Source organism: Osmerus mordax, chromosome 19 (genome assembly GCF_038355195.1).
Source record: "Osmerus mordax isolate fOsmMor3 chromosome 19, fOsmMor3.pri, whole genome shotgun sequence".
Lineage (NCBI taxonomy): Eukaryota > Metazoa > Chordata > Actinopteri > Osmeriformes > Osmeridae > Osmerus > Osmerus mordax.
The window spans coordinates 9,038,776-9,065,997 of NC_090068.1; the positions used below are offsets into that span (position 1 = coordinate 9,038,776).

Consider the following 27,222-nt stretch of genomic DNA (forward strand, 5'->3'; position numbering starts at 1 on the left):
AGGATTTTGCTCTTACAGCTAATCTTCTTGTGTTACAGGCGCTGAGACATATGAAGTGTAACTATCGTGGCCAAGGGAAACAAATATAGTTCTTTTTATGGATTATTCTTAAAAAATGCACACAATTACTTTTAAAGCATATTTTTCCATTTAGTGCACCAGTGTTGAAGATAGATAATGATGTAAATAATAACTTCAGCTTTGAGAAGACTGAAATGAGTTTCAAGAGAAAAAATATAGTCTAGTACAATTACATGCCTGAAATAAAATGGTACTTAATGCCTGTGCATTTGTTTTATTTCAAAGTTGTTTATGACAAGATAGTGTTACCATATGACATAAAATGAAGTACCAAGCTTTGTTTACACTTCAGTTTTGTGTTGTCTTCAACCTGACACTGGTTTGAAATGCAAGCATGTTCATATTATCTCCCTATGAAAAGTATTTTTTAAAGAATATAAAACGGATTAATTTCTTGACACTGCCCAAACATACAGAAAAACAGTAAAGAATACAGTATATGTTACAAACATTTCAACAGAATAGTCTGTAACACATTAATATAAAATAATTAAATGAGCATTTAGTCAAATATGTACTATTAGGTTCATTGGCAACTGAAACTGCATACATATTACTTTGAAATGAAAAAGGAAATACTGTTTATATACTTTCAGTCTTTATACACTTAATGGATTCATTGGCAGGTAGTATAAACTCATTTAACCAGGCATGGCAATCACGCAGTATAAATACAACTCTTAGATTGACTATGGAACAGATTAAGTAAAAAAGCTTCCCTTTCATTTCCTTAGTATTTTTGACTCATGGTACAACAAGTGTGAGCACCAGAGAAGCCACAGTATGTGGAGACGTCCATCCCACATCACCCGAGTCCCGTCCTCAGAGTTTCACATGGCTGGCGAGAGGGAGAGCGGAGGGCGGGTGTTTGGGAGAGGACCCATGCTATCTCCTGGTATCGTACAGGTCTGGAACCCTGTTGTCCCTCAGCTCATGAACTGTGTGTAGCCCTCTGCACCCGTTACTATGACGTCCATCCAGATCCTCATGGCCTCTGGAGAGGGTGCCACCATGAAGTAGAGCCGGTCGTGAGTCTTCACACAGAAGGTCAGGGATGGGTTCGGGCTCTGGGGGCAAAAAAGTACACATTTTGCCATTCGTGACAGGTCAATTACCTGCATTTCTGACACTTGGACACAAATTATAAAGGGCATACTAGCAGATAATTCTAGTTGTAACTGTTTTGTAAAAAAAAATACAAATCCATTATTTATATACTGTTAAAGTATGTTATTAACAATGTTACATTCATTGAAAATGTTATGCAATGCCTCAAGAAACATATATATATTTTTACTAGTATGTATACAATGATTTATTTAATTGGAGAAACATACCCGATGAGCATTATAAGATATAAATAGAAGTAATGTCTGCAGAAGTAATGTCTGCAATCTTAAAATAATAACTGTATCACTACCTTTGTGGCACTGCGCAGGTGATCGTAGTAGACCTCCTCTATAGCTTGGAAGTAGATCAGCCCTTTCAGCTTGGTCTCATGCTTGTCTGAGAGGAGAGAAAAGAGATCCAGTTTATTACCTCTTCACTCTGATGCAATACAACGACTGTCTTCACGTAGTCTGAGCATGAACACATTCCCTTCCATTGGATTTTCATGAAGGAAATCTAATGATTTAGTTTTTAAATAAATACACAGGTAAAAATACATGATCGTAGTTCACCTTGGCTTGTAAATTGATGTAAATAAATGCACTGAAGACTGAAAGTGCATGCTTATTTATTGAGAGAAAACCCTACACCTATGTTGATGTGATTAAAATCACATAGCTATTTAAATTTTGCTTATCTTTTGTACTAAATATGTAATGCTTGTATTATGACATATATCTTTGAAAGAATATAGTTGGAAATGTTTTTGAATTTAATTATTTACAAGTTTTTTATGTTGTTCTCTTTCAAATAAACAATAGTGCTGCATTTTTATATTCTCCATGTGCACTAAAAGTGCCTGGCTCAAGAAAAATACCCCCCCAACAATTAAAGACAATCTTTTGAAATCCGTCCCGTATTTTCTCTTTATCCATGCATTTTTGTTCAGCCAAATCTGCTTAGTAATGAGATAAATGTTTTTGAAATGTTGTGAGTTTCGTTTTGTTAGTCACGAACAAGCCAGGAGCTAGCCTTCTCCCATATCAAATGCACAGCTAGAGAAACTATTGCAGCTTATTTCATCATCATCATCATCACCATCATCATCATCATCAGGAGTGAGTGGGTGAAAAGGCTAGGAAAGTGAGTGGAGGGAGAGCAGTGGAGGAGATGGCAGGAGTGGGCACACTAAGCCAACACGCAGATACACAGTATCTACTGAGAATCCTATTAGAGAGTATCTAATAAAGCCATGCCAATGGGACCTGACAAGCGATGACCTCTGGTCTGAAGAGCAGAGGCATGGCATCATGGAAATAAGGTTTCGTGTCTGTTGCTCTTGGTCGAGAACTCGTTCATAATCCGGCATGTGCGGTTATCTTGAATGAAAGAGCATTGAACGCTTTGAGGGCGGTTTGTATCGTGAGCAAAGGCACCTTCACCCTTTGATTCCGTAACAATTCAAAGAAACCTCCAACCTTCCCCACACGCCTGCCTGAGAGGAGAAGGGTCACCCCTCATCATCACGTGACGTGAGGTCCCTCACCTACGTAGTAGGAGAAGTTCCTCTTGAGGCGGTCAAAGACAAACCAGCGTTTCTTCCAAGACTTGATCTTGCCCCCCATCTTGACCAGATGCCCCTTGCACATCTTCTCCGTCAGGATGACGTAGGGGCAGGTGTCCACACTGTGGCCCGATGACTCAACGTGGGCGCGCAAGTCAAACTCCTCCTTCCGGATGGGCAGGTAGCGTGTCATAGGACGGGCCTGCGGAGAGGGAGGTTAGGAGGAGCTGTACAATACCTCAAGCTACAGTACTGAGTGAAGAGGCTGGGCTGGTAATAGAGCATCATATGTTATAAGTGTAATTAATAGGGCCAGGTACTCATTGTTTGTCTCTAGGTTGCTAGTTTAGTTCAATTATTCATACAAGGGAAAACAATTAGAAACATTCAGCAGAGATAAAAGCATGATGTGTATGTCGTACTATAGAAACAGATCTTTTGCTCTCTTCTTTCCCCTTTCTTTCTCGCTGTACTTGCCTCTCAGCCTCCATATCCCCCCCTCCCTCCTCGCTCTCCCCTCACTCGCACTCTTTGATCTCCTCCATACCCACTCTCTCTCTCAACTTTGTTGTCTATCATCCTCTCTGTCTCTCCCGCTCCACGTCCCTCCCCCCTCTTCCCCTCATCGTTCTCCTGTCCTCCATCCTCTCCTCCTGCTTCTCCACTGACCTGGGAGAAGTGCTTCTCTCTCATCTTCACCTCCTCCTCCACCAGCCTCTGCCTGTGGGCGGTCTCATCCAGCAGCCTCCTCTCGGCCTCCTCGCGCCTCCTCCGCTCCTCCTCCAACAGCTGCCGTCGAGCCTGCACCTCCCTCTCCTGGGGCCGGGGGGGGAAGAAGAAAGGAGAACAGATGGAGAGAGAGAGGGGAGGAGGAGGAGGGGAGCGAACATAAGTGAATAGTGTGGGGGTAAAGACACAAACAAAACTGTAGAAAAGGGTCAGTAGGTGTGAAGGTAAGTGAGGCAGGAGAAAGGACATTTAAGGTTCAATGCTACAGTAGCCAAGTGACAGGAAATTTGGAAATGGGGAGGTCCCCAATTCTGTACTTTGCTTGTCCTCAATATACCAGCTTAAAGGCTAGGGCATCAGTTCAAATGTGGGGTTGATACAATGAATCAATAAATGTAATGAATAATTGCAAGACCCTGTTTTTGTGCATGTGAGGCCTACATGATCTATACAGTATTTCGAGTGCCCCAAGAGAGCGGTTGTTGGACGTGTTTGATTACTCACTCGACTCTCCACCAGCCTGGCTTTTTCCTGCTGAGCCTCCTTCAGCATCTTCTCCATCTCCTCGATCCTCAGGGCCTCAAGCCCACTTCCACTACGCAGGCAGAGGAAAAACAGCTCTAATGAGATTCACTCCAAGACTGGGAGAGGAATGTAAACAAAGCCATGCCTCTGAACCAAACGTCTTGATAAACAACACATCCTAATAAGGCGAGCGTTCTTCTTTGCTGTGAGCGCTAGTCGGCTAACTGGTTGTACAGCGGCAGGAAACAGTTATTACTCCGCCTCGGGGAAATGCCCAAAAACTTGAACGCACAGGTAAACTTTTCTTCCGCTTGATGTAGTTGGCATGGCAACTGGCAGTGTAATTGTTACCAAGGGAACAGACATTTAACAAAACATGTTGTTAAGGGAACAAAGCACAGTGACCCTTCTTTAGGGAGATAGGGCAGACTTGAGTGTTCCCATGGAAACAGGCAAGTTGCCAGTCTGCCAGTCTCTCACCTTTCTGGAGAACAGGCGGAGTTGCCAGTGGAGACGCTGGTCTCCACGCTGTCGGAACTCTCCAGGCTTAGAGTGTCATACGCCTGGTCGCCAGCGGGCGGCCCTTGATGATGCAGGATGGAGTGGTGGACCAATGGAGGACCTGTGAGAGGATGTAGAGGGTGAAAGAACTACTGCGCCCCCTACTGGCAAGACACAGTCATTACAACAAACACTCCCACTAGACTGCCTCCGGACAACGTTGGCACGGACTAACCTCAAGCACAGGACAGGGGGACTGGGAGACTGACAGACACATGGACAGACAGGAAACACAATGTCCCATGCTGTCTTTTTCTCTGAGAGGGACATCCCAGGGAATACTGGGTAGAACCAGAGAAGAAGGAGGGGTTACCTTTACTCTGCAGAGTCAGCTGCCTCCTGGTGTCAATGTCTGCAGGGCTTAACATTGACAAGTCCCTGGGCACCAGCTGAAGGCCCTGCGAGACACACGGAGGAAACAATAACGAAACAAATCTAACGGATGTCACAGTGTTGCATTACCTAACCCACGTGGAACCATCCAGGTCTCACCCCAACTCATCAGGCTCAGACTGGTAACACACATCATCCTCTCCCAGAAAACAATGCTTTTCGCCGTGGCAGCGGTAGTTCGATGGCGTGGGTGACGTACACAACAGAATGAAGGACATGTGCTTACCTTGGTGGGTGTGCTTCGTCCCAGCGTGACACCGTTGGACTGTGGCGGGGTCCCCGCTCCGTTGACGTTAGAGCGCGGTGGTCCGACCTCACCATCAGGTTTGGACCGGAACACCTGCGACAACGACAAGAGCCAATAACACACACGACCCACAGGCACAAAGCGTTTAGCAGAGTAGAGAAAACGTGACAAAAGCAGAATGGAGGAGCAGAACTGAGCCGGATAGGGGCCGTGGAGCGCCAGTGTTTACCTGGCCTTGCCTGCGAGAGGAGTGAGACTTAGCAGGAAGTGGAGGGGGGCAAGGCTGAGGGGGGTCCCCAGAAGACATGATATCCTGGTACCAGCGCTCTAAACTGAGGCTGCTGTTGTCAGGCCTGTTCCAGTCAGGCTGGCTCTGAGGTGGTGCGGCCAATGTGTCCAGCCAAAGGAGCAGAAAGCAACAGTCAGAGACAGCACAAGATGCAAAAGCAGGCAGGAAACGGAGTAAGAGTAGAATATCGGGAGAATGGATACACATGCTTTGGTAACACATCTCAATATGTACATGTGTAGATGTATTACCAACATAGTAATTCACCATTCCTAACATGGCATTGAAAAGCTAAGATTTCACAATGATTTAAACACAAATAATAGGGTGTGGTCACCGCTTAGCAATGGCTGTCAATAAAAAGGTGACTCTGTGAGAATCATCCACACACATATTTATTCAGGTAGACATGTGATGTGCAATAACTACAGGGTAAGAGAAACGGCAGGGTCACTCAAAGGGGAGGGGCACACACCTCAACTGAGAGAGGGCGGGAGGGGCCAGATGGCGTTGAGTGGCAGGAGTAGGAAGGGTCAGAGAGAGCAAGCTGGAATGACTGGATAGAGGAGGCAGGGGAGGGCTCAACTTTCTGCATCCCAAATATCTGACTCAATTGACTGACGGTGATGTATTCCTTTACACAGACAACCAAAGCAACCAGCACACAAAGACAACCCAAGCAACCAGCACACACAGACAACCAAAGCAACCAGCACACACAGACAACCCAAGCAACCAGCACACAGAGACACGCGCACATGATTGGAACAGATTTTTGGAGAGAAGAAAAAACAAATAGGAATTTAGAAGATTAGAGGATGTATCTTTGAGCAAGCTACGAAGCAAAATAACGTATAGAAATGTTTATAGACAGCAAAATAAGAGGGCAGAAAACAGCCTGAGAGGCAGATCAGAAGCTGGAGTGCGAGAGCGCAGGGGCTGTTCTACCTGGCGAGGGGCAGCAGAGGCTACAGGGAGGAGGCAGTGAGGAGCAGGAGGGATGGAGGGAGGTGGAAAGAACCCGCTTCCATACATCTTATAGACATCAGCAAGCCTGAGGTACTCCTACACCGACACCCAAAACACAGCAGATAAGGTTGAGAGATGGGACTAGATAGTGTTATCGATAAGCATTAAGGTGTCACACACACATATTTCTACACACATGCTCATCTCCTACAGCTCAGTTGTGATTTCTGTCAAGGTTTTTTTTAGATAGCCAGCTCCTCAAGGATAACTTTATCCAGCTCCAGTCAAGGTTACAAGTTAAAACACACAAAACACACCAGAACCTACTAAAACGCATCACAACTCAACACACTGGAACAACCAGAACACACCAGAACATACCAGAACACACCGGAACACACCAGAACACACCAGAACACACCACACAGACCCCACCACGATCACTGACACCCACACGAATATATAAGCTGACTGTAGGAACTCACACCATTATGCTCCACACCAATACAATTCCTCACACCACTAAGCTAATTTAACGTTGTCCTTGACACCATGCTCATAATACCATGAAGAACCGGTTGGTTAGTTTCTGAGCTCTAGGGGGAAGTGGAGGCTGCATGCTGCAGTCCGTTTACCTCCTGTGGCCTGATGGGACAGAGTTCAGGGGAGGGGGTGAGAGAGGAGGAGGAGGAGGAGGAGGCTGGGGAGGGGCAGGGAGTGTGCAGAGAACCTTCCTCCTCAGCAAGGTCAGGTTCACTGATGTGGAGTACATCCTGTTATGAAAGTTTTCAGTTGCTAGGGTTAAAAATCCACCACGCTTTAATACTCCACAGAGCCCTAGGAGAGACCCTTCACTCAGATGACAGGAGCTATGTGGTTAGGTGTTCAGGTTACTGCTGCACACTGAAGTGTCAAGTGTCAGAAAAGGAAACAATTATTGGTAGGAAGAATACCCTGAGGAAATGCACATACAATACAGCAGTTGCCAGACTTTCAATGATTCAAATTACATCATTTCAGAGAGATGTGAGAAAACATGCAAATCATGTCTCTCAGTTGAGTGGATTCAGTGTCATGACCCATTCCATCTGCATCCTCTACCCAACCGTTCCATCAGGGTTCGACTGGGTCTGAGGGTGTGAGAGATGGCAGCTATTCTCACCTCCTTCATGTTGCTGATTGGCTTGGGGAAGCTCCTCCCCCCCGTCAGGACGTGGTACCTCTGCTCCAGAGCAATCAGCCTGTCCTTCTCCTACAACACAGACACACCATGGAGATCACCCATACGACGAAGGAGTGAGCAAGGGATAAGATCTGAGTGGTGTTCAGGAAAAGCAGTGAGCTGCTAAGTGGCTGTGTGTCGGCTCTGACCTTGTGGAGCAGCTGCAGAGCCAGGGTCCTGTCCTTCGCCATCTTCTCACAGTCCTGAGCAGCCTGCAGGCCCAACTGATTGGCCTGACTCTCCAGAACAGCCATCTTCTCCTGAGGAACACAGCCACACGTCCGCTTGGAATTCCTGTCGACATTTGCCCTTTGTGCTAGCATGCTATCCCAGATGCTCCCCTGGGCTGTGGTGTGCGGGCGTGTCTCGTCCTACCTTCCTCTTGGCCACGCTGCGGTGGTACTCGGCCCTCTCCTGGAGCAGCTGTCGGCTCAGGGTCTCCTTCTCCTCCTCCAGGCCGCTCTCTCTCTCCAGCTGGCGAAACTCCAGGTCCTCAAACTGCTTGGTCCCACTCTCCAGAGCATCGGCCTCCTACACACCCACACACACACATACACACACACATGCGCACACATACACACGTGTACAGGCCCACGCACACAGAGAAACACACCCATCAACTGATGGTGATGATGTAAAGAAGCATAGGATGAACTTTCTCTGAAGACTCACTCCAAATAAAACAAGCCATCCACACCCTATATTTAAGGATGCCACACAGATATAAATATAAATGCAAGTAGATGCAGGCTAGGCACGCTTGCTTCAGCATTCATTAATACTATTATAACGTGATTAGTAACAGCAAGTGGTTACGCTGTGTGTGGCATATTGAAGCGTACAGCGAGAAGATGAAGCTGAAGCACTTTCGAAGACAGATATACGGAACGAAAAAAGTAATAAAAACCTTCCACGACTTTTAGTGGTCTTCTACAAGGCAGTGAGCAGTGGCAGAGGAGATGCAAGACCCAGCACATCAGTAGTTGTGTTTTGAAGGTATGAATCACAGCGGATGGTTTGTTATGTCTACAGCCACTATGTTTAGTGTTTTTGGATGTGTATTGGCGGCTGGACTCTGGTTTCGTGAGAAGCACTGACCCTGCGCAGCTGTTCCTGTAACTGTTCCCTCAGTGACTCAGGGCAGTTATGAAGCTGGCTCTTCAGCTCATTGTACCCCTCACGCAGTCTGTCCAGGAGTTCCCTCTCAGCCGACACATTAGCCCTCCCCTAAAACACACACACGCCCACCATCCCGGGGAGAAACAAAAAAACACACACACACACACAACTCAGTCCACACGCCATGCAGCCAAGCTTTTTGAGATGAGGTTAGGGGGTCAGGACATTACAGTAGGTGAGTCGGAGGGGTTTGGGGGAAGGTTAGGGTTAAGGTGCAGAGATGCAAGGCTTAACTCAAATAAACGGCAATGGAGGAGGCAAGGATGTACAGTCTGCAAACTCTTCTTTAGAGTTTTTTCATAGCAGGCAGAGACACATATGTACATTTGTCTTTAGCCCAGTAGAGAGAAACTGAGGTTCAGACTGTGTTGGAGGACAGTGTGACTGGATGCATCCAACCCTCTACATGTGTGTATCTGTCTGGCATGCCTGGTGCTTGCATGCCAACTGTGTGCGTGCGTGTGTGTGTGTGTGTGTGTGTGCAGTATGCGCAGTATATGTGTTGTGTCGGCATGTGTTTGTGAGTGAACTAGCAGGTGTGTGTCTTGTGGGTCTACCTTCTCCTTCTCCCTCTGGGTGGCCTTGTCCAGCTGGCTCAGTTTGAGCTGCAACTGAGCGATGATGTCCGTCTCTGCCTCCACCTGCTCCTGCTCCGCCTGCCTCTCCCCCTGCAGCAGAGCTCGCTCCATCTCCGCCTGAAGACAGATACACACGTAGGGGGGAGACGCTTACTAGAGCGTCCTGGCTGCGGCTCACCGGAACCCGGAGCCGGAGCGACGAGCGGCGCCGTCAGAGGGGCACGGAGGCGGTCGGCGGGCTGCTGACCTCCTGTCTAGACTCCTGCAGCTGCTGCTCCAGCTCTGTGACCCTGTGTTTGAGCTCATCCACCCTGGCCAGGACCCTGCTCCGCTCCTCCTCCAGGTACACCTGCTCAGGACTCCCGCCTGCGGCCAAAACCACCCTGGACACGTCCTCACACTGCAGGGATCAGAGGGCAAGAAATAAGGGTTGCGGGGTAGACTCTCCAAGTATTCATGTAACAAATAGTATACGTGTACTGAAAAAGTGTGTGTGTGTGTGCCTCACCTCCTGATGGGTGCTCTCTGTGCTGCTGGACTCTTCTCTCTGGTTCTCCTCGTCACTCTCCCTCTGCCTCTGGGCCCCTCCTCCTCGCTGGGCAGGCCCGCCCCCTCTCTCTGAAGGGGGCCCTCTAGCGCCCTCCTCCCCAGACCCCGGGAACAGCCCTGTCCTCACGGCCTCGTTCAGACCCACAGGGCAGTCACCTTTGTTGTACTCTGCACACAGGTTCAGGATGGTGTCTAATCTCTGGCGCTCCTACACATACACGCATAGAGACAGAGAGAGTGACAGACAGAGAGATGGTGGTGAGAGAGGTTAAATGGCTGGCAGACACCAATCCGATTGGAGTAGTGGTCCGAGGAGGTGTCCTTGGGTGACATTGTTCCCTTTAGGCAGCTGTCCCCATGCCATCGGCAGTGACTGACTGTAACCCGACACCCGGGGTGACAAAGCGGACACGGCATCTCTCCAGGGGGGTTCTCCTTAGCTTAGGGCTAAGATGGCATTTCTGTGCACTCTCTATAATCATAACTAAGTCACGAGATCATCTCGTAACCAAAAGACATGTTCGTACGAGAACCACACAATCACAAACACCGTCTACTACCTGTGGAAGTGGAAGCTTCTAGATATAACATTAGGTAACAACAGACATTCGGTTCAACAGACATGGCAAGTCATTCAGCAACACCAGATAAACAACGGAATTAGAGCGATGTAAGCAAACCCTCCGACATACTGTACAAATACATACTACTGACCACAGAAGACACAGAAACACGCAGAGCTTTAATACAAACAAAACCTCACAGATGGTGTAAACATCCAGCTAACACAAACACACACACCAATAGAGCCGAGCAGAAGCGACCGCCTTCATTCCTTCAATTCCCATGCTCCCCATCTTGTGGCCCGCTAATGACATCATCTGACCTCTCACCTCTGACCTGACCATCTGTTCTGGTCACTCCAAGGCCCAGATCAACAGGCCTGCCTGGCTTCTCACTCAGGAAGCTCTCTGCCACTAGGCTTCACTCAGAACAGGTTGGCAGTGCCATCACTATGATATGCCACCCACGCTGACCACCATGCCATGAGACTGGGCCAACTGACAGCAGCATTCAGGGACTGACATAGCTCAGCTAATCGTGGTGTGCCAAAAAACAGAAGGAGTCATGTAGTATACGCACATGTTCAACCCAGATAACTCTGGGTGTACTGTGTTATTAGACAATGCAATCTTTCCACAACACAGCCGTCTACACTGTCAAACACAGTCTACACCTATTCCAGGTTTGTAGTACATCAAAGACAACTGCATTAGAGACAGGCGGCAAGATGTTCTGTGAAAATCCAGCAAAATACTCACACGCTGTCCCATGTCCCTGAAAGAGGAGCAGCCAGTCGCCTTGGAGATTACAGACGCTGTCTGTCTATGTGAGTCTGTCTCTGGCTGTCTCTGTGTGTCTATCCCTGTGTCCGTCTCTGAGACGCCAGTCTCCGTGTGTATGTGCAAACAAATAGGCTAAGAAATAGGAACAAACGTCTCCTGTCCCCCACCCTCTCGTTCTATTGACCTAACTGACGCACTGGAAGCGGGAGGTATAAAAGAAGTAGACTATGACCCTTATATACTGTATGTGAAATACACCCACACCTTCATACATTCCTCAAAGATTAGCCTCTGTTCAGCCACAATGCATTGTGTCATTCATTCTCGCCTTGGCACCAAGAAGGTTCACTAATCCAATTGAATACATGATGGAATTTTTCAAAATCATTTTTGGCAGTCAGCTTGAGCATGCATAACAGAAAGTTGCTCTAAGTTTGACACACAATAAGATCGAACTCATTAAATTAACGACACGGAAATCTCACAAAGCAGAAACTCTGCGATACTTGGCTGCCTCCTAGTGGTAACCCTTGCAAACCACATGCGGAGGCTGGGTTATGTAAAGTTCAAAGAAATATGAGTCTATCACGACTTCAATAAACAGGAAACAGGCTGTGCGACCTTTGATCCCAGAGCCTGTGTCTGGGTAGAGAGATGCGAGGGCAGCACGGCGGTGCCAAGTGTGCCGACATGACACAGAGAGGGGGAAGCTCAGCTTAAATCCTGTCACTACTGAAGAGCATTACTCCATAACCAGCATTACCTCACCAGAGGAAATCCTCCCCATCTCTCACATCTCTCTACATTTGAGCTTTCTTCCAGCGTGTCTCTGTAACCGTCTGATAAAAGAACAGCCTGTGGATCACAGTAATCGTACGTGACGTACTGGGCTAGGTCCCACTGCTTACCATGGGTGGGCACGCATGCACGCACACTCTGATTTCGACTGTCAAGTTGATCGTACGAGCCACGGCGGTTCACTTGGGGATGGGCCTGGCAATGGCAAAGTGCTGGCTGGCACACTTGAGGATTTACCGAAAGCAGAGTGGCGACTGTCCAAGCACGCCGTCAGACTGCGGCACTGTGACGCTACCGTAGCAATGTCGGGCTGCCATCTTGGCTCTTGAAATAGCCCACATTGATGGGAGGCCAGGAATGTTCCCCCCCCCCAACCCTCACACACATACCCCTCCTCCCGCTTCTAACCTCCCCCAATCTAACTCCTCACACCCCTCTGTGATCCCATTAACTGCCAGCAGTCTGGCTGGGGCTTAGGCAGACTGGGGTGGGCTAGCAGGTGATGCGTGTTCCCATTCTGAGGATGGGAGGGGAGCTCCGTGAAAACGAAAGGAGGACTGGCTGGGGTGGGGGGGTGCGTGGGGTGGGGTGGGTCAAGTCAAGAGGAAGCGGCTTTGAAAGTGAGTTGTGCTGCTCTGTTGGATAAATATAGTGGTGAGAGACAGCCACACCCTGTGGCCTTGGTCTTTGAGACTCTTTGAAAGAATGTACACCGGCATGCCCTGCAGGGCCCAGCATGGCTAATCATGCCAGCAGCCTCCTCGGGGATATGGGCTGATGGCCGGATGCCAAGGTACTCAGGGCACATATCTCAAGGCATCAGAATGAATATTAGTCCACACACACCCACAGCTACAGACAGACATTGCACACCCACCTACACACACTAGGTCAACACAAGGCTTGAGTAGACTACAGCTACACACAGATTGTATATCTGAGACTGCAAACATCTATCAACATTTATTCATTTAGCAGACGCTTTTATCCAAAGCGACTTACAAGACACACCCACAGGTGACCCAACGGTTCAAAGTACAGCCGTAGTTTCCTATGACTCTGAAAGACAGAACCGTCTGGGAGGTTCAGAACACATACAGACCCACACGTGCTTTCATCAACCCTCAGAATCTGTAATGATGCACTCACCAGTCTCTCCATCTCCTGCTCACGAAGCCTCTCCTCTCTCTGCCAGCGGTGGTACTCCATAAGCTCGTCCTCATTGTCGCTGATCTCCGAGATGCTGTTCTTGCGTTCCCGGGTGCGAGGACGGACAGGCCGGGCATCCCTGGAGGATGACCCTGTGCTGCTGGAGGCCTTCCTCTGGCTCCGGGGGCTGGTGAGAGGAGAGGGCCCAGACAGAGGGCTCAGGCCTGGGGTGAGGGCACTGCCAGGGCTGGAGCTCTGCTGCCTACCAACCTGCTCCCTCCCCAGACTCGAGGTGGGGGAGGGACTCCTGCCACGTAACCCCCTCCCTGGAGACACCCCCTCCTCCTCTGACGGGGAGGCAGATATGCGCTGGACCCGGGGACTCTCAGAGACCGGCTTCTCAGAAGAGGTGCGCTGATTGGAGGATGGAGCTGGGATGGAGCTCTGGGGTCCGGGGGTACCCCTGCGTGACATGGAGGGGCTGAGAGGGGGCAGCTTTCTCAGGCTGGAGGCAGTGGTGGGCTCTGGGGTCCAGCGTGCCTGTTGAGGGCTGTCTGTGCGGGGGTGGAGTTGGACCGGAGGGCTCTCCCTCGTTCTGGGGCTGGAGGGGTTAGCTGAGGCTGCTGCTGAGGCAAACTTGGGGGCTAATCTGGGGATGGAGCTGGGCAAAGCCCCATGAGAAGGTCTGGTGCTCTCTGAGCCAGGGGAGTCCTGGCCTCTACGGGCAGGTGAAGGGCTGGGAGAGGCCTCCACCACGGCCCTCCTTAGAGGCCTGGGACTCTCAGACACCCTCTGCCCAGTTGCTGGACCACTAGAGGGCCCAGGCAGGGAGGACCGGGCGTGGGGAACAGGAGTCTGGTTGTTGTACCTGGAGGAGCAGGCAGGTACTGGGGGGATGGTACAGCCTGGGTCCTGGCTGGGAAGGGTGCCAGCACCGGCGCCAGATGGGGGGGAGGAGAGAGGGGAAAAGAGTGGCGAGGCATTCTCGTAGCTGGAGTCCACTGACATGGCCCCAGGGCTGGTGGGAGTGGAGAGCAGGTAGCGTCCACCCCCGTTGAGCATGGGGGAGAGGGGGGACTGGGGAATGGGGTGATGGGTCAGCTTCACAGGCTCTGAGGACAGCTGGGGGTGCTCGATCACCAGGGAGTCCATGATCTCCTGAAGGTCCCTCTCTATGTTGCTAGTCTGAGAGCCCTGGCCTGGCTTCATCCTCTCAGAGGGAAGAGCCTGATGGTTCCCATTTACAACCGCACGGCCATCTAAGAGAAAACAGGAGGCAGGATGCAGTCACAGATCGGAAGGAAAACTTTAACTGGAAGGTGGTCTATTTTGTGATACGTTCAAATTTCAACACTCTCCCCCGGGCATGCACCCGCACCGACCCACGAGCACCGTGACCACACCCTGTGTTGTAGGGTTTGTTTCTCAGCTGTGCTGTAATCCTATAGGGATCTGGAGATGCTAAATATAAAAAGTGCAGCCCCATACTTCAATCACGGCCGATGAAATCGGGACCAGTCAGGAAATCGTGGGTTGTATTCACACACAGACACACACAGGATCGGGTGCGGACAACAGGCACTGCTAAGTGTCGAGGCACTAAGGTCAGATGAAAATGGACTCATAAAAACACAATATAGGGCAACAGTCACCATCATTGGCAATCAGCCAAGATCTAGTACTGCAGTAGACAGTCCGAGATGTTTTCACAATAAGATAATAATCCAAAGCTCTCTCTTGGAAGTCGCTATGGATAAAAGCGCCTGCTAAATGCATAAATGTAAATAAGAGTCCTTTACACTTGTTGAAACCATTATCACCCTCAAGACACCCTGGCAATTACCCTTTCATGCTACTGTTTAAGGGACATTGATGTCTAGCCATAGCTGTACAGACAGATCATCAAACAGTACAGTTCTACTACTGTAGTACATGTCCTGTTGGTCTGAGCCTGTGTGCTCCTCTAGAAAGGACCAGAGGGGGTTACCTGTGTGCTCCTCTAGAAAGGACCACAGGGGGTTACCTGTGTGCTCCTCTAGAAATAACCACAGGGGGTTACCTGTGTGCTCCTCTAGAAAGGACCACAGGGGGTTACCTGTGTGCTCCTCTAGAAAGGACCACAGGGGGTTACCTGTGTGGTCCTCTAGAAAGGACCACAGGGGGTTACCTGTGTGGTCCTCTAGAAAGGACCACAGGGGGTTACCTGTGTGCTCCTCTAGAAAGGACCACAGGGGGTTACCTGTGTGGTCCTCTAGAAAGGACCACAGGGGGTTACCTGTGTGGTCCTCTAGAAAGGACCACAGGGGGTTACCTGTGTGGTCCTCTAGAAAGGACCACAGGGGGTTACCTGTGTGGTCCTCTAGAAAGGACCACAGGGGGTTACCTGTGTGGTCCTCTAGAAAGGACCACAGGGGGTTACCTGTGTGCTCCTCTAGAAAGGACCACAGGGGGTTACCTGTGTGGTCCTCTAGAAAGGACCACAGGGGGTTACCTGTGTGGTCCTCTAGAAAGGACCACAGGGGGTTACCTGTGTGGTCCTCTAGAAAGGACCACAGGGGGTTACCTGTGTGGTCCTCTAGAAAGGACCACAGGGGGTTACCTGTGTGCTCCTCTAGAAAGGACCACAGGGGGTTACCTGTGTGCTCCTCTAGAAAGGACCACAGGGGGTTACCTGTGTGCTCCTCTAGAAAGGACCACAGGGGGTTACCTGTGTGGTCCTCTAGAAAGGACCACAGGGGGTTACCTGTGTGGTCCTCTAGAAAGGACCACAGGGGGTTACCTGTGTGGTCCTCTAGAAAGGACCACAGGGGGTTACCTGTGTGGTCCTCTAGAAAGGACCACAGGGGGTTACCTGTGTGGTCCTCTAGAAAGGACCACAGGGGGTTACCTGTGTGGTGGCCCCTGTAGGTGCTGGGCCCCTGGCTGCCCCCAGGCAGCATACTCTTCATCCTCAAGGCCTCCTCTGGGTGGTTGAAGCGGAAAAAGGCAGACTGACCAAAACAGAGCATGCACCCTGTCAGGAGACGAGAACAGGAGCAGGGTGTCAGGACGTGGGTTCGGATGAAAACAGGCATACATGTTAGTCTTTTCCTCCTTTTACCCAGATGACAAAGAGGGCCGTGTAGACTAAGTGGTTAGTAAGAGAAAAATGCATGGAGGACAAAACCAAAATATCCTCTGACTGAGTAAATTAAGTTAGCATGGAAACTACTGAGAGAAACAGCAGTGTTCTGCCAAAACAGAGCGCCAGATGTCCTTTTGTCGCACTGCTCAGTCATTGGCCAGGCCATCTGATAACATCTCCCATGCTCACACACATACACAAACAAAACACACATGCATACACACACACACCAGCTCCACTCCAGCTGAGTGCAGGGTCACCGTTCTAGAACATAAATAAGGTAACCACCCATACAATGCTCGCTTGCTCTCAAGTACACTATTGCATTAACTGTAAGTGATGGCGGAATGAAATGGCGTCATACAGTTCTGGGTATACTGTACACACAGGGGGAATGATCTCCGGTCGGTCTCTGTTTCTATTCATAATCCTCGGTCTCGTCTCTGACTCATAGCCTACTACTCACAGGCCCACCACTCAGACCCAGGGGCCTCGTGCCACTCGTAAAACTCACTTAAATCAATATCTCCTGCCAGGAATAATTCATTGGAAGAGACACTCCCAAGGATGAGTTATGGCTCTAGGGGTCGTTTCATTATGAAAAATGTCCCCGGCTTTGTAAGGAAGGGAGCGGCAAAGTGGTGTGAGGGAAGAACAAGTATTTATACCCTGGCTCTGGGGATGTAGGTCTGGTGAGTGTACTTAAAACTGACAGGGGAAATGGTACAATGGTCATTGAAATGATTGAATCCAAACAGTTAGATTTAGTTTGATTTAGTGATTGAAAATATGTTAATTTGTTCATTTAATTACATATAGAATATGGACTTAAAGAAGGTTTTAACATGGCGATCCATTTGTGACATTGTGGGACGCACTAAAATGTTCCATATGTACAATATTTACTCAACTGAAGAATGTAAACCACATTCCATTCTAGAACAGGTGCCTTACCATGGGAGATACACAGGCTGTCATAAATACATGTGAAAGCACGTGGTGGCTCAGAACCAGTGGAAAACACTATAAATGACCAAATATCACCTGAAATTCAATGTTAGACAGAAGACTTAAGAGTGGAGAAGTAGGCCTACGTGATAGACGTACAGAACAACCAGCTCAACATCATCGAGAGACACTTTAAAATTGGCTAAACTAAAGAGAACACATGACATCTAGTCATTCTGCCTTATCTTAACGGATTCTAATGCAAAATATGTTAATGTCGCACGTCTGCCAATATGGATTTATGATACATAAGATTTTATAGATTTTATTTATTCCTTAACTATTTGTTTATTAGCCTATGTAATATCGGCTAATCTGTTTAAACTCAAGTCCACGGCACTGGAACAGAGATTCGAGTCAGAGCTGCAGGTGTGTAGGTACAGGTAGGCCTGTAATCAAGAAAAAAGCTTCCTGTCCTAGAATGTAAGTTTGTTAGTCACAAAATTGATTGAGAAGCCACTGTAAATGTGACAGTTGACTGTTGAATCTTGACAATATCTGCGGTTTAAACCTGCACGTCTGAATAGACTAACGTAAACATAACACATGAAACAGAATTCAGCACTCACGCGTAGCCTATGTCTATTTCCAGTTCATTCGAGAAAATAACTCCGCAAGAGTGGGCCGTCCCATTAGCTTGGTCTTTGTAAAAATGTTTGCTTGACGCTTTTCTCTGAAGAACAGTTGTTCAGACGGTTTAGATGATTGCAACAAAATGATACGTTGTCTATGACATGCGTCTGTTCTTCAATATGAGAAACGCGTAATTAGAAAACCCAGTTGATAATAAAAAAAAAACGAACAAAAACTGGTGAAATAATCCATTTACTTTTTCAGATAGTCCGATTTAAACGCCATAATTGAAAGGTGATGATCGTATGCTTGTTCGGAAAGCAGCGGTCTTCTTGTCCCATCCGCCGGCAGTCCACTCCACGAAATGACATTATTGTCAAGCTGCATGCAAGACACGGGAGGGAGGGACCGAGTGCTTGGGGTATTTCTTTACAGCGGCAAGTCTTGCTTTTGAAAGTGGAATGTGTACCAGGGGGAGGACAAGGGATTGTTTTACCATTGTGTGTGTAGGATTGTTACCCTTTCCTAGCCCAACTCTCTGAGCTTCCAAGTGAATGTAATTAAAAGGTTCTATAAATCATCTATAGACTTTTAGTATGATGTCAAGCCAAACATAACATGATAGCAAGGTTGCTGATCTTAGAGACCCTTTGTTGCTTTTTTCTGCATGTCAAAGATGACCATGCTGCCCCTGACATGTTCCAGAAACAATTGATTTGCTGTCTTTCTCCCTGAGAGACATATGAAGAAATATGCACAGCCAAACCAATTCTAGAGCAGGAACAGTGAGGCTATGGGAGGTGATTATTACTGGCTGCTTAATTTACTTTTACTTCCAACTAGGTCAAGGTCACCATAGCATGGGGTTTCTTTACCTTCTGTGTCTTAAAGGAACACCTTCAAGTAAATGTTTAACCATGCATTCACAAAGCCTGTCTGTAGCCTACGAACAAAACAAGAACTTAAAAACTAGGCATGTACTAGTAAACAGACCTAAAAGAGGAACTTCTTTGACTCTCAGGGACTATGCCGTCCTTACCTTTATGGTAGCTAGGAAACAAGTTATGTCAACAGTGATATTCCCGCTTTGCATTCCTCGACCTCTCTCTTACTTGTTCACCAGCAGTCCCGGGAGTTAGCAAACAGCGTAAAAGACATGTATCTTTCTGCTGTGATTTGTGGGTTCCTTGGAAGGCCCTACCATTTCATGTGTGTACTTTGCTAGTACTGTGACAGTGACACTAATGAAACGAACAGTATCTTCCAACTTGTTACAACTTAGCCCTAGTCTGTGTTACCTTGAGACAGACGGACAGGTTTGGGGACTGGCAGGCCGTCCATGGAGCACTGGTTTCCGCAGGGGTGCAGGGTGATGTTTCCGGCATTGTTGTCGATGTAGCAGTGTTGAGCTGCCACCCCTGGCCCCTGTAGGGGGATATCTGTGTTCCCAGAGCCCAGGGTCGTCCTGCCTGGAAACACACACACACATTCCCACACCAGTCACTTGAGATGCACATGAGACCAGCTCTTTATACCGCTGAGCTAAAGCCTGGACATTAGCTCAGGGTACCAAACCCTACTTCTTTGGTCATTTAGATGCATCGCAGGACTGGAGTGTGCAAGCAGGAGTGCGGTTACCAAACCACCTTTGTTACACCAGCCTACCTAGAAATACCAGACATGTGGTGTATGAGGTATCCCCGGGAATGAAGTTCAAAGCCCTGGTTTGTGGGGCAGAGACGCTGTGATCTCACAGTAAAAGAATATGGAGGTCAAGGCCAGAGGGCTGGTCCACTTGTAGAGTTTAACTCACTGTGTCAGAGTGAGCAGCAGCAGGTGCTGTCCCTTCCAGACAGTCTGGGCTTTGCACATGCTCATCGTATGGCCACAACGACTGCGTTAGATCAGCCACCGTTGGAATGTTTTAGGACTTTCCAATGAAATTTACAAGGGGTGGATCTCTACACAAAACAAACCACACCCCCCTCCTCACACTGCCCCCCCCCCCCCCCCCCCCCTTACACCACAAGCTAATGAAACAGCCCAGAACCACAAGCCATAGAGGACAGACTCCATTGAGAATACCCCAGCAGGCTACCTCAGATTCCTATTCTCCTCTTCCTATTCCCATTCACTGTCTGTCCCTGTCCAGCAGGCCCCTCTCCTCCTGCTCTGCTGCTTGTGGTCTTGTGTTATGGTGTCTGGGCTCTGAGGACACCCAGATGGGAAGAAAGAACTCGCCGAGATGGGAGGCATAACCACTCTAGTACCCCCAGAGTTACGAGGCTGAGGGTGAGAGGGCAGGGAGAGAGGGAGGGAGGGAGGGAGGGGGGCGTTGTCTGTGTTCAGTGCTCTGTAGTTAACTTGAACTGGAAGGGGGGGAACAGCGGGGGTTGGGGGGTGGTGACAAGGTCGACCCTATTTTTTCTTCGCAGAGTAGTGCTTAAAAAAGCTCTGTGTGCTGTTTGCTCAGTAGGGGCCCCTGCCGTGTTCTAGTTTACCCTCTATGTTTGAAAAGGGCCAAGGTGAAAAGTGACAGGTGTCCGGTCCTCAGGCCTGCAGGGCAGAACCAGAGTTGGTCCTCAGAGGGAACCACCGGGTCCAGTCTGTCCACCTTCTCTGTGATGGCCGGTCCTGACTAGCTGTGTCCTTCCTGTCACTTAATATCCCAAAGTCCTCTATTTGTCATTCTTAGGATGATTACATCTGGCAAGCCCCTGAACACACTGCTCCTCTGTTCTGGTACTGTACACCACTTTCATTTCACCCCCCATCCCTTGTCCCTCCTTCCCCTCTCACTTTCTCCCCTCCTCCTCCGCCCGGTTGCCTTATGATATCACTCAACCGCTGGCTCTGTGCCAGAGAACAAGTGACTGCATGGAATCCTCACCGTGACCAACCAGGCTTCTCCTCTCAGAAGCACAAGCTTTGGTAATTACTGCAAAATGTCAGGATCATTTTCTATGGGAGTCCAGACAGCACAAATGCTCTCATGGAACGTATAATGGCTTACAGTTTGGCTTACAGCTTACAGTACTTTCCATCACTCAGTTACCTGTGACTTGTGGTCTATGTTCATTCGGGAATACAATCATGTGTATTTAGTTGTAGTTGTCTCTCACAGAAGACAAGCTCCTGGTGCTATGATAGCTTACCTTCCTGCAGTGGTAACAAGGTGATAGCTGTGCTCAGACGGCCACTCCCCAGGCTGACCAGGTGGGGGCGCTCTGCCTGGACCTTCAGGGACCTGCTCGTCTCTATCAGGTCCAGAGAAGTGCTCTGTCAATGCAAAGGTAGACTGGAGTTAAGATGGCATATGTGAATGTATTCTCCTTCTAGGCTTTACTGGGTCATGTGTGCCCAATGCCCAGTGTTCTCCTTTATTGGATTAAGAGAATTTAAACAGGGGTCTTATGCAGGGCACTGTAGGGGGGCTCACTTTGGGTAAACAGGGGATCAGGTTGTTTGGCAGACAATGTCCTTGAAGTAGACTGCTGATCTCTTACACTTATCACAATAGAAATCTAGTCTGAGACTCCTGTTTGTGTGTTGACATGATAGAAAACGATCAGCTCTAATAGTTCTCAGAGACATGCTTTGGTTTGGATCGACAGGGAAGACTCCGCCTGAAGGTAAGGCTCCAGTCTGCTTATATAGGTTGTTAAAACGGTTCCTGCTCTTTGAAGTAAGAATGCGCGTTAAAGTAGTGATGACGTTCCGCTACATGCCCTCTAGTCACAACTTGAGCATCCCACCTGCAGTTTAACAAGGTACGCATTTCCTGTGTGTGCATGTGCACTCCAAATCAGCCTGTAGGTTTTTCTAATGTCAAACTCACTTATTTTGCTGTCAAACCCTTTTGGAAATGTCACAGTAGTTTATTCAAGCTAGCTTATCTTCTTCTGCCATCTGTTGGCATTAACTGTGCGTCCTGCCCATATTGTCAGCTGACCTTTCCTATGAGAAGCATTGTTCCATGCAGGTCAGTAACTCAGTCGTTCCTTATTTGTTTTTTTCACTTTCCATGACATGTACTGCTGTGTTGTGCATAGATTTGTTCTGCTTGAGTGAACCCAGTGTTCTTTTGGCCTGTCAATACTTAGAACAAAATGCACAACGAATGAACCACTTCATTGATGAATCGACCGGTTGCCAAATGAAAGAACTGATTTTTCACTTGACGTCCCACAACATCCTTTCTTGATCTGTACAACCGACACGCGCGTCTTCACATCTACCTGCACATGTACTTCCACTGTTGATGCCCGCTGTGAAGGTCAGTGGACCTGGGGAGGGGACTCACCTGTAGGACCTGGTGTGTCTGTCGGCCCTGCTCCACCACGTTCCTGTTCACGCTGTCCATGTTGCCGCCGCTGTCAGTCACTCCGTCTGGCACATGGAGATCCTGCCGGAACATCCGCACACATGGACACACATGGTGAAGGAGCCAATGGGAACACTGCTCTCCTTAGAGACCCTTCTGTCCCACTTCTCAGCTTCTGTCACATGGCACCGTGTGGGACCCAGTGAATACTGGGTCATTGTCTCCGCAAACTGATGGGTGGGGTAAGGTGGGGGCTGCCCATAGAGAAGCTGTCGTTGGTTTATGTTGAAATATGATTTGTTGTGAGTGAAAGGCTTCAAATAGCTTGTGATCGTCACCTCTGTCGCCACCTTCTGACCATGAAACAGCATTTAGCCGGGCATGTTACCATTCCAAAACTGACCACAGACTTAGCTTTTCCTCCTATCAGACTAAGATCACATCAGTCAACAAGTGATGCCCCCCCCACCCACTTCACTCACACACACCCCCACACACTGCAGCAGGATGTTGTGTGTCTCTCAAGTGCTGCAGGTGCAAGATAGCTACTGCACACTGACTGCATCTTGCCCATGAATCACTGTGACTCACGCGTATACACATGAGGAGACTCACAGACACTCACAGTACACCCACACAGACACAAACACTCACTCTGACTTCACAGACAGATGCTACAGATTCCATCCAGTTGTGAACACATGCTTACCTCCTGGCAAGGGAAAACCCCTGAGGACATGACATGCCCTGGACACACAGACAACACGAATGAGTCAGCACGCCCGAGTATCTCTAAGATTAAGTTGAGAGTCTGAACAAGATAAGATTTTCTTGATCCTCACGTGGGGAGAACAAAAGATAGACCAACTGTAAGACATAACAACCATCAGACAGGCAGCTTTTAACTTCCCCCCTCTCAAACATTAACAAACATTTTGTAATTGATTGGGAGGTAAATACCTTATTCCAGTTATCAGGCAGTCCTATGTATTCCATATCTGATGATTTACCTATGGGTAAAACAATACACACTTGTCTAGTTCTTCTCAGTATTCTGTTTGGAGATTTTGGATGGAAGCAGATACCCGGCAGCCTCTGGTATCTCTGCCCTCTCTCTCCCTCTCCTCTTTCTGCATGTTTTATCAGGGATAGCTGGAATGTGAAGCTTTGCTCTGTCAAGCAAGCAAAGACAGGTCAACCGTGTAAAACTCTGAAGGAAAAAAGAGCTGCTATGTGGGCCAATCTCCACCACCAAATCAATCACTTTTTGAAGAAAATTCTGAACAAAATAATAAAGGTGCTTTTGGAAAGATATCTTCAAATGGACATGTTGTTACCCTAGGTCAAAATCCTCACAGAAAAACCAAGAGTCGAGTCTTGACTGTAGTAAGTGAAGTAATACAATGGAGGATAGGACCATACACACGATTTCTAGCTCTCTCCTTCTTTCTCTCTGTGATGTCATGTCAGCGAGGGCAGCTGGGCAATGCCATGGTCATCTCTGACAATCGTGTCCAGTGTTCGAGTGTCTGAGGGGCAGTGACACAGGGGAACAGAGCATTCCCCTGTTCCCCCTCTGACTGTGGATGTCTCCCTTCTCACTCTCAGCCCACTGGCGCCCAACACTGGTCCAGTCTGACCCACGCTCACACGCGGACAGAACAGCGGGCAGTACAGTGGGTCATAGAGTCTAACACACACGTACATGTATGCACACGCACGTACACACACACCCACAGCCTCGACTGATCTCATGCACACACCCAGCTGGGGTAGATGTCCTATGCTTGTAAATGCAGGTCCTTCCTCTGGAACATGTGATTATAGGAGCAATTATGCCCTTCAGTGTTGCCATGAGCGTCTGAAAATAGACACGGCCAGCCACACAGTCTGTGCTACTCCGCTTTTAGAATGAAATTACATTAAATGAATAAACAGAGTGTGGACACAGGCAGAGGCGGAAAGGCTTAATGGATACTGCTCATTTGAAACAACAAGTTCTCAGGTGTCAATCCAACTGGAGTGATAGCCCTGAGCTTTCTCATGAAACTGCAGCAAACACCATCGACCTTCCGATGATTCCGACTTCACCAAGGTCAACCACTCACCATTCTACTGTTGGATGGTCCAAGACGGGGTTATGTCCATGGGATATTCTGTAGTTTAATCCACAGAGTGGTGTCGAGGGGCAGCCACATGGTTGTCAGTATGTTCCCTCTGGTTAACTTCAGTCACCGACTGAGCTCTGCTGCTCTGCAGGGCCCCAGGGTGCAGGGTTACACTCCCAGCCCGTCATGCCTCAGAGGGGGCAGCAACATCAGGGGTGCCCTCCAAAATAGGACTGACTGCAGGTCAAAGGTCATTGAGTTGAACTGGCCTCAGACTTCCCTGTCAAACGCCTCTCAAGTCGACCCTCGTGGTTGAAGTTGGATTCCGACTTTGAACTGGTGAGGGAGTCCAGGGTTTCGATGCTTTCCGGAAGATGCCACGAGGTCAAGTGAGAGTGAACCTCGACCAGCTTCTCACACATTCCTCCCTTTGCACGGCTTGTTGTGGATGTAAGCAGTGGTACAGTAATACTGGTGTGTAAAAGCACTGATTGTCATGGGAAGTTGGAGAGCAGGGGTGGAAGTCTGGGGACATGTGGTGAAGGAGGAGACGGAAAAGACCTTGAGTCATCGGTGGAATTCCTCCGGGCTGCTTCCTGTCCTGCTCCACGTATTGTCGGCCAAACAAAGGGGGTTTTCCAATCTGGAAATGTTGAATCTTGGACATATGGCATTGAATAGGATGACCATCAATGGTAGTTCAAGACCGCCGCTGGACCATTGATACAGAGATACAACTCTGTTCCACAGGAAGTGAGAAAATATATGAGCCAGCACTTGAGCAGTCCCACAGGAACTCTCTGGCAGAGAGAGAGAACGAGGGAGAATAGAAGAAGAAAAGTTCTTTATTGATCTCCTCTTTCTGTTCCCATGGTCACGGCCAAATAGGGGATGGTGGATCATTTATCAAAATAAAAACAAACAACAAATAGCTGCAACCAAGTAACCAAATGGATTCCAAATGTCTCCAGCTAGACCAAGGATGTTTCCTGTGGGCTGACCCAGGACGTGGAGGTCTCTGGGGGGGGACAGAGGCTGCAGCTGTCCTTCCCTGTACTAGACCAGTTATCACCAACCTCCGCTTCACTGCAAAGGAACATCTGGTGGTGTTGGGGGATTGGCAAGACCATGTTAAGCTGCCAAACGTTAAGTGTAAGCAAATGTCTAAAAGTTCATATAATCCTGGCTGACAATCTAAATTTCCATTCAATATTTGATTGATTCAAATCCAGCTGGTCCAACTCAAAGGGTTTAAGATATCAGATCTGTCATGGGGATTTCAGCCTTTCGCACTAACACATGCCTGCCACGCGGTCTGGGTCTGGGTCGTGTTATCAGCTAAGGCCTGGTTGTCCTCATCTGACCATGGCTCTCCTCAGAGAAACAAGCTGTCCTCCTAGCACTGCCCTATGCTGCCTGAATATCACAGCCTGGAGTCTGAAAGCTACACCTAAGGATGAGTCAGTCTTTCTCTGGCAACAAAAACGTCTTGGACTGTTGTGTTCACGCAGGTGTGTGAGAGAGGGAGACAGATAGAGAGAGAGAGAGAGAGAGAGAGAGAGAGAGAGAGAGAGAGATACAGAGAGGGTGCGAAAGAGGCAGAGTGAGGGAGAGAGAGAGACAGATAGATGTAAATACAGATTGAGCTGGTTGCATCCTTGGTAATGGAGCGCATTGGAATGCAGTTCAGAGGGACGGGAAAGGGGGGGTTGCACTTTGGGAACACATTATTCTTTTGCTGCGTGTTTTTAGTTCCAATGTTCCGTAGTGTTGTCAGGCCTACGGTCTGAGGAGATCCAGAGAGTTCCAATCCTGCTCCTGCTGGCAGTGAGAAGGCCCCTCGGAGAAGGAGACCACTCCTGAGGCCAGATGGGAGCGGAGCCCAGATTTAAGCCCACACACCTGCAGAGGGTCGTCTGGGAGGGGTGGAAGAGAACACATTAAAGAAGGTCAACGTTGTCTTCAGATGAGCTGTGAGGGTCAGCGGGAACACTAGGTGACTTTGTTCTTTCCCCCTCTCAGCAGCAGGTGTGTCGACAGAGCTGTCCAGTTCGTATCAGAGACCCCAGTTTGGATTTCTTGATTTAAGGTTGCTGAGAGGTGAGCGCGACATGTTCGTGTGATTAATATCAGCTATTGATGGTGGTGGTTTCAATAGCTCACAGCCATGTCCTTTCTGCACAGTGGCACAGTAGCTCGGTAAAAAGAAGATAGAAAATCCTAATGTTCACCCTGGGAGTTAAACCACGCCAATCGAACATGCTTGAAATAAAGCACTGGGATTGGAAACAATACCAGAGCAGACAATAAAGACAAAGAACACAACAGTACAAAACTGCTGGTGTCACCATATCCTTCTCAGATCTCCTGAACCTGGGGATCACAGGTGTCCAGTTTCCAGAAACTCCGCCCTGCATACCATACCTTTTATTCTGTCCCCAAGGTGTTCCAGAACACATTCTTTATGTTAACAAGCTTTCTTTTCTTTCAAAAGTTACTCTCTCAATATCTTAGCACTGTTGTTGCCAAGAAGGAAAAGATCTGCAACTGAGTGTTAAAATGACACCTTACATTGCAATGCAGCAGGGGAAACAATTCATGAATGCGTGCAAAGCTGTTGCACATTACCAGAGTGCTTATGAGACTCAAAAACAGTCGGATCTCCCACACATGAAAGCATCCATTCACAGAGCCTGGTGTGTTTCGCCCATAATCGCCTCAAGCTTACACACACATACACACACACATACACACGCACATACACACGCACATACACATACACATACACTCACGCTC

The 27,222-nt window shown here is 48.5% G+C and overlaps 1 protein-coding gene across 3 annotated transcripts; it reads right to left on the minus strand.

Annotated features, from left to right (window-relative positions):
• Positions 1-163: 163 nt before the first annotated feature.
• On the minus strand, positions 164-24,471 carry phldb1a (pleckstrin homology-like domain, family B, member 1a). Of its 3 annotated transcripts, XM_067256654.1 has the most exons (24): positions 24,427-24,471; positions 22,298-22,399; positions 21,150-21,273; positions 19,293-19,463; positions 16,177-16,302; positions 13,290-14,548; positions 9,956-10,204; positions 9,695-9,847; positions 9,427-9,564; positions 8,789-8,917; positions 8,066-8,221; positions 7,840-7,950; positions 7,631-7,720; positions 6,448-6,564; positions 5,975-6,133; positions 5,440-5,583; positions 5,190-5,303; positions 4,884-4,968; positions 4,490-4,631; positions 3,989-4,079; positions 3,425-3,571; positions 2,738-2,957; positions 1,502-1,587; positions 164-1,148 (listed from the first exon to the last, which is right to left on the minus strand). In XM_067256654.1, the coding sequence occupies exons 1-24, from the start codon at positions 24,427-24,429 to the stop codon at positions 1,008-1,010; spliced, it is 4,257 nt and encodes a 1,418-aa protein (XP_067112755.1). In that variant the 5' UTR covers positions 24,430-24,471; the 3' UTR covers positions 164-1,007. The 3 variants fall into 3 exon arrangements, with proteins under 3 accessions (XP_067112755.1, XP_067112756.1, XP_067112758.1); XM_067256655.1 differs by lacking the exon at positions 8,789-8,917 and having other exon boundaries at positions 165-1,148; XM_067256657.1 differs by lacking the exons at positions 5,440-5,583; positions 5,975-6,133; positions 6,448-6,564; positions 8,789-8,917 and having other exon boundaries at positions 165-1,148.
• Positions 24,472-27,222: the final 2,751 nt, after the last annotated feature.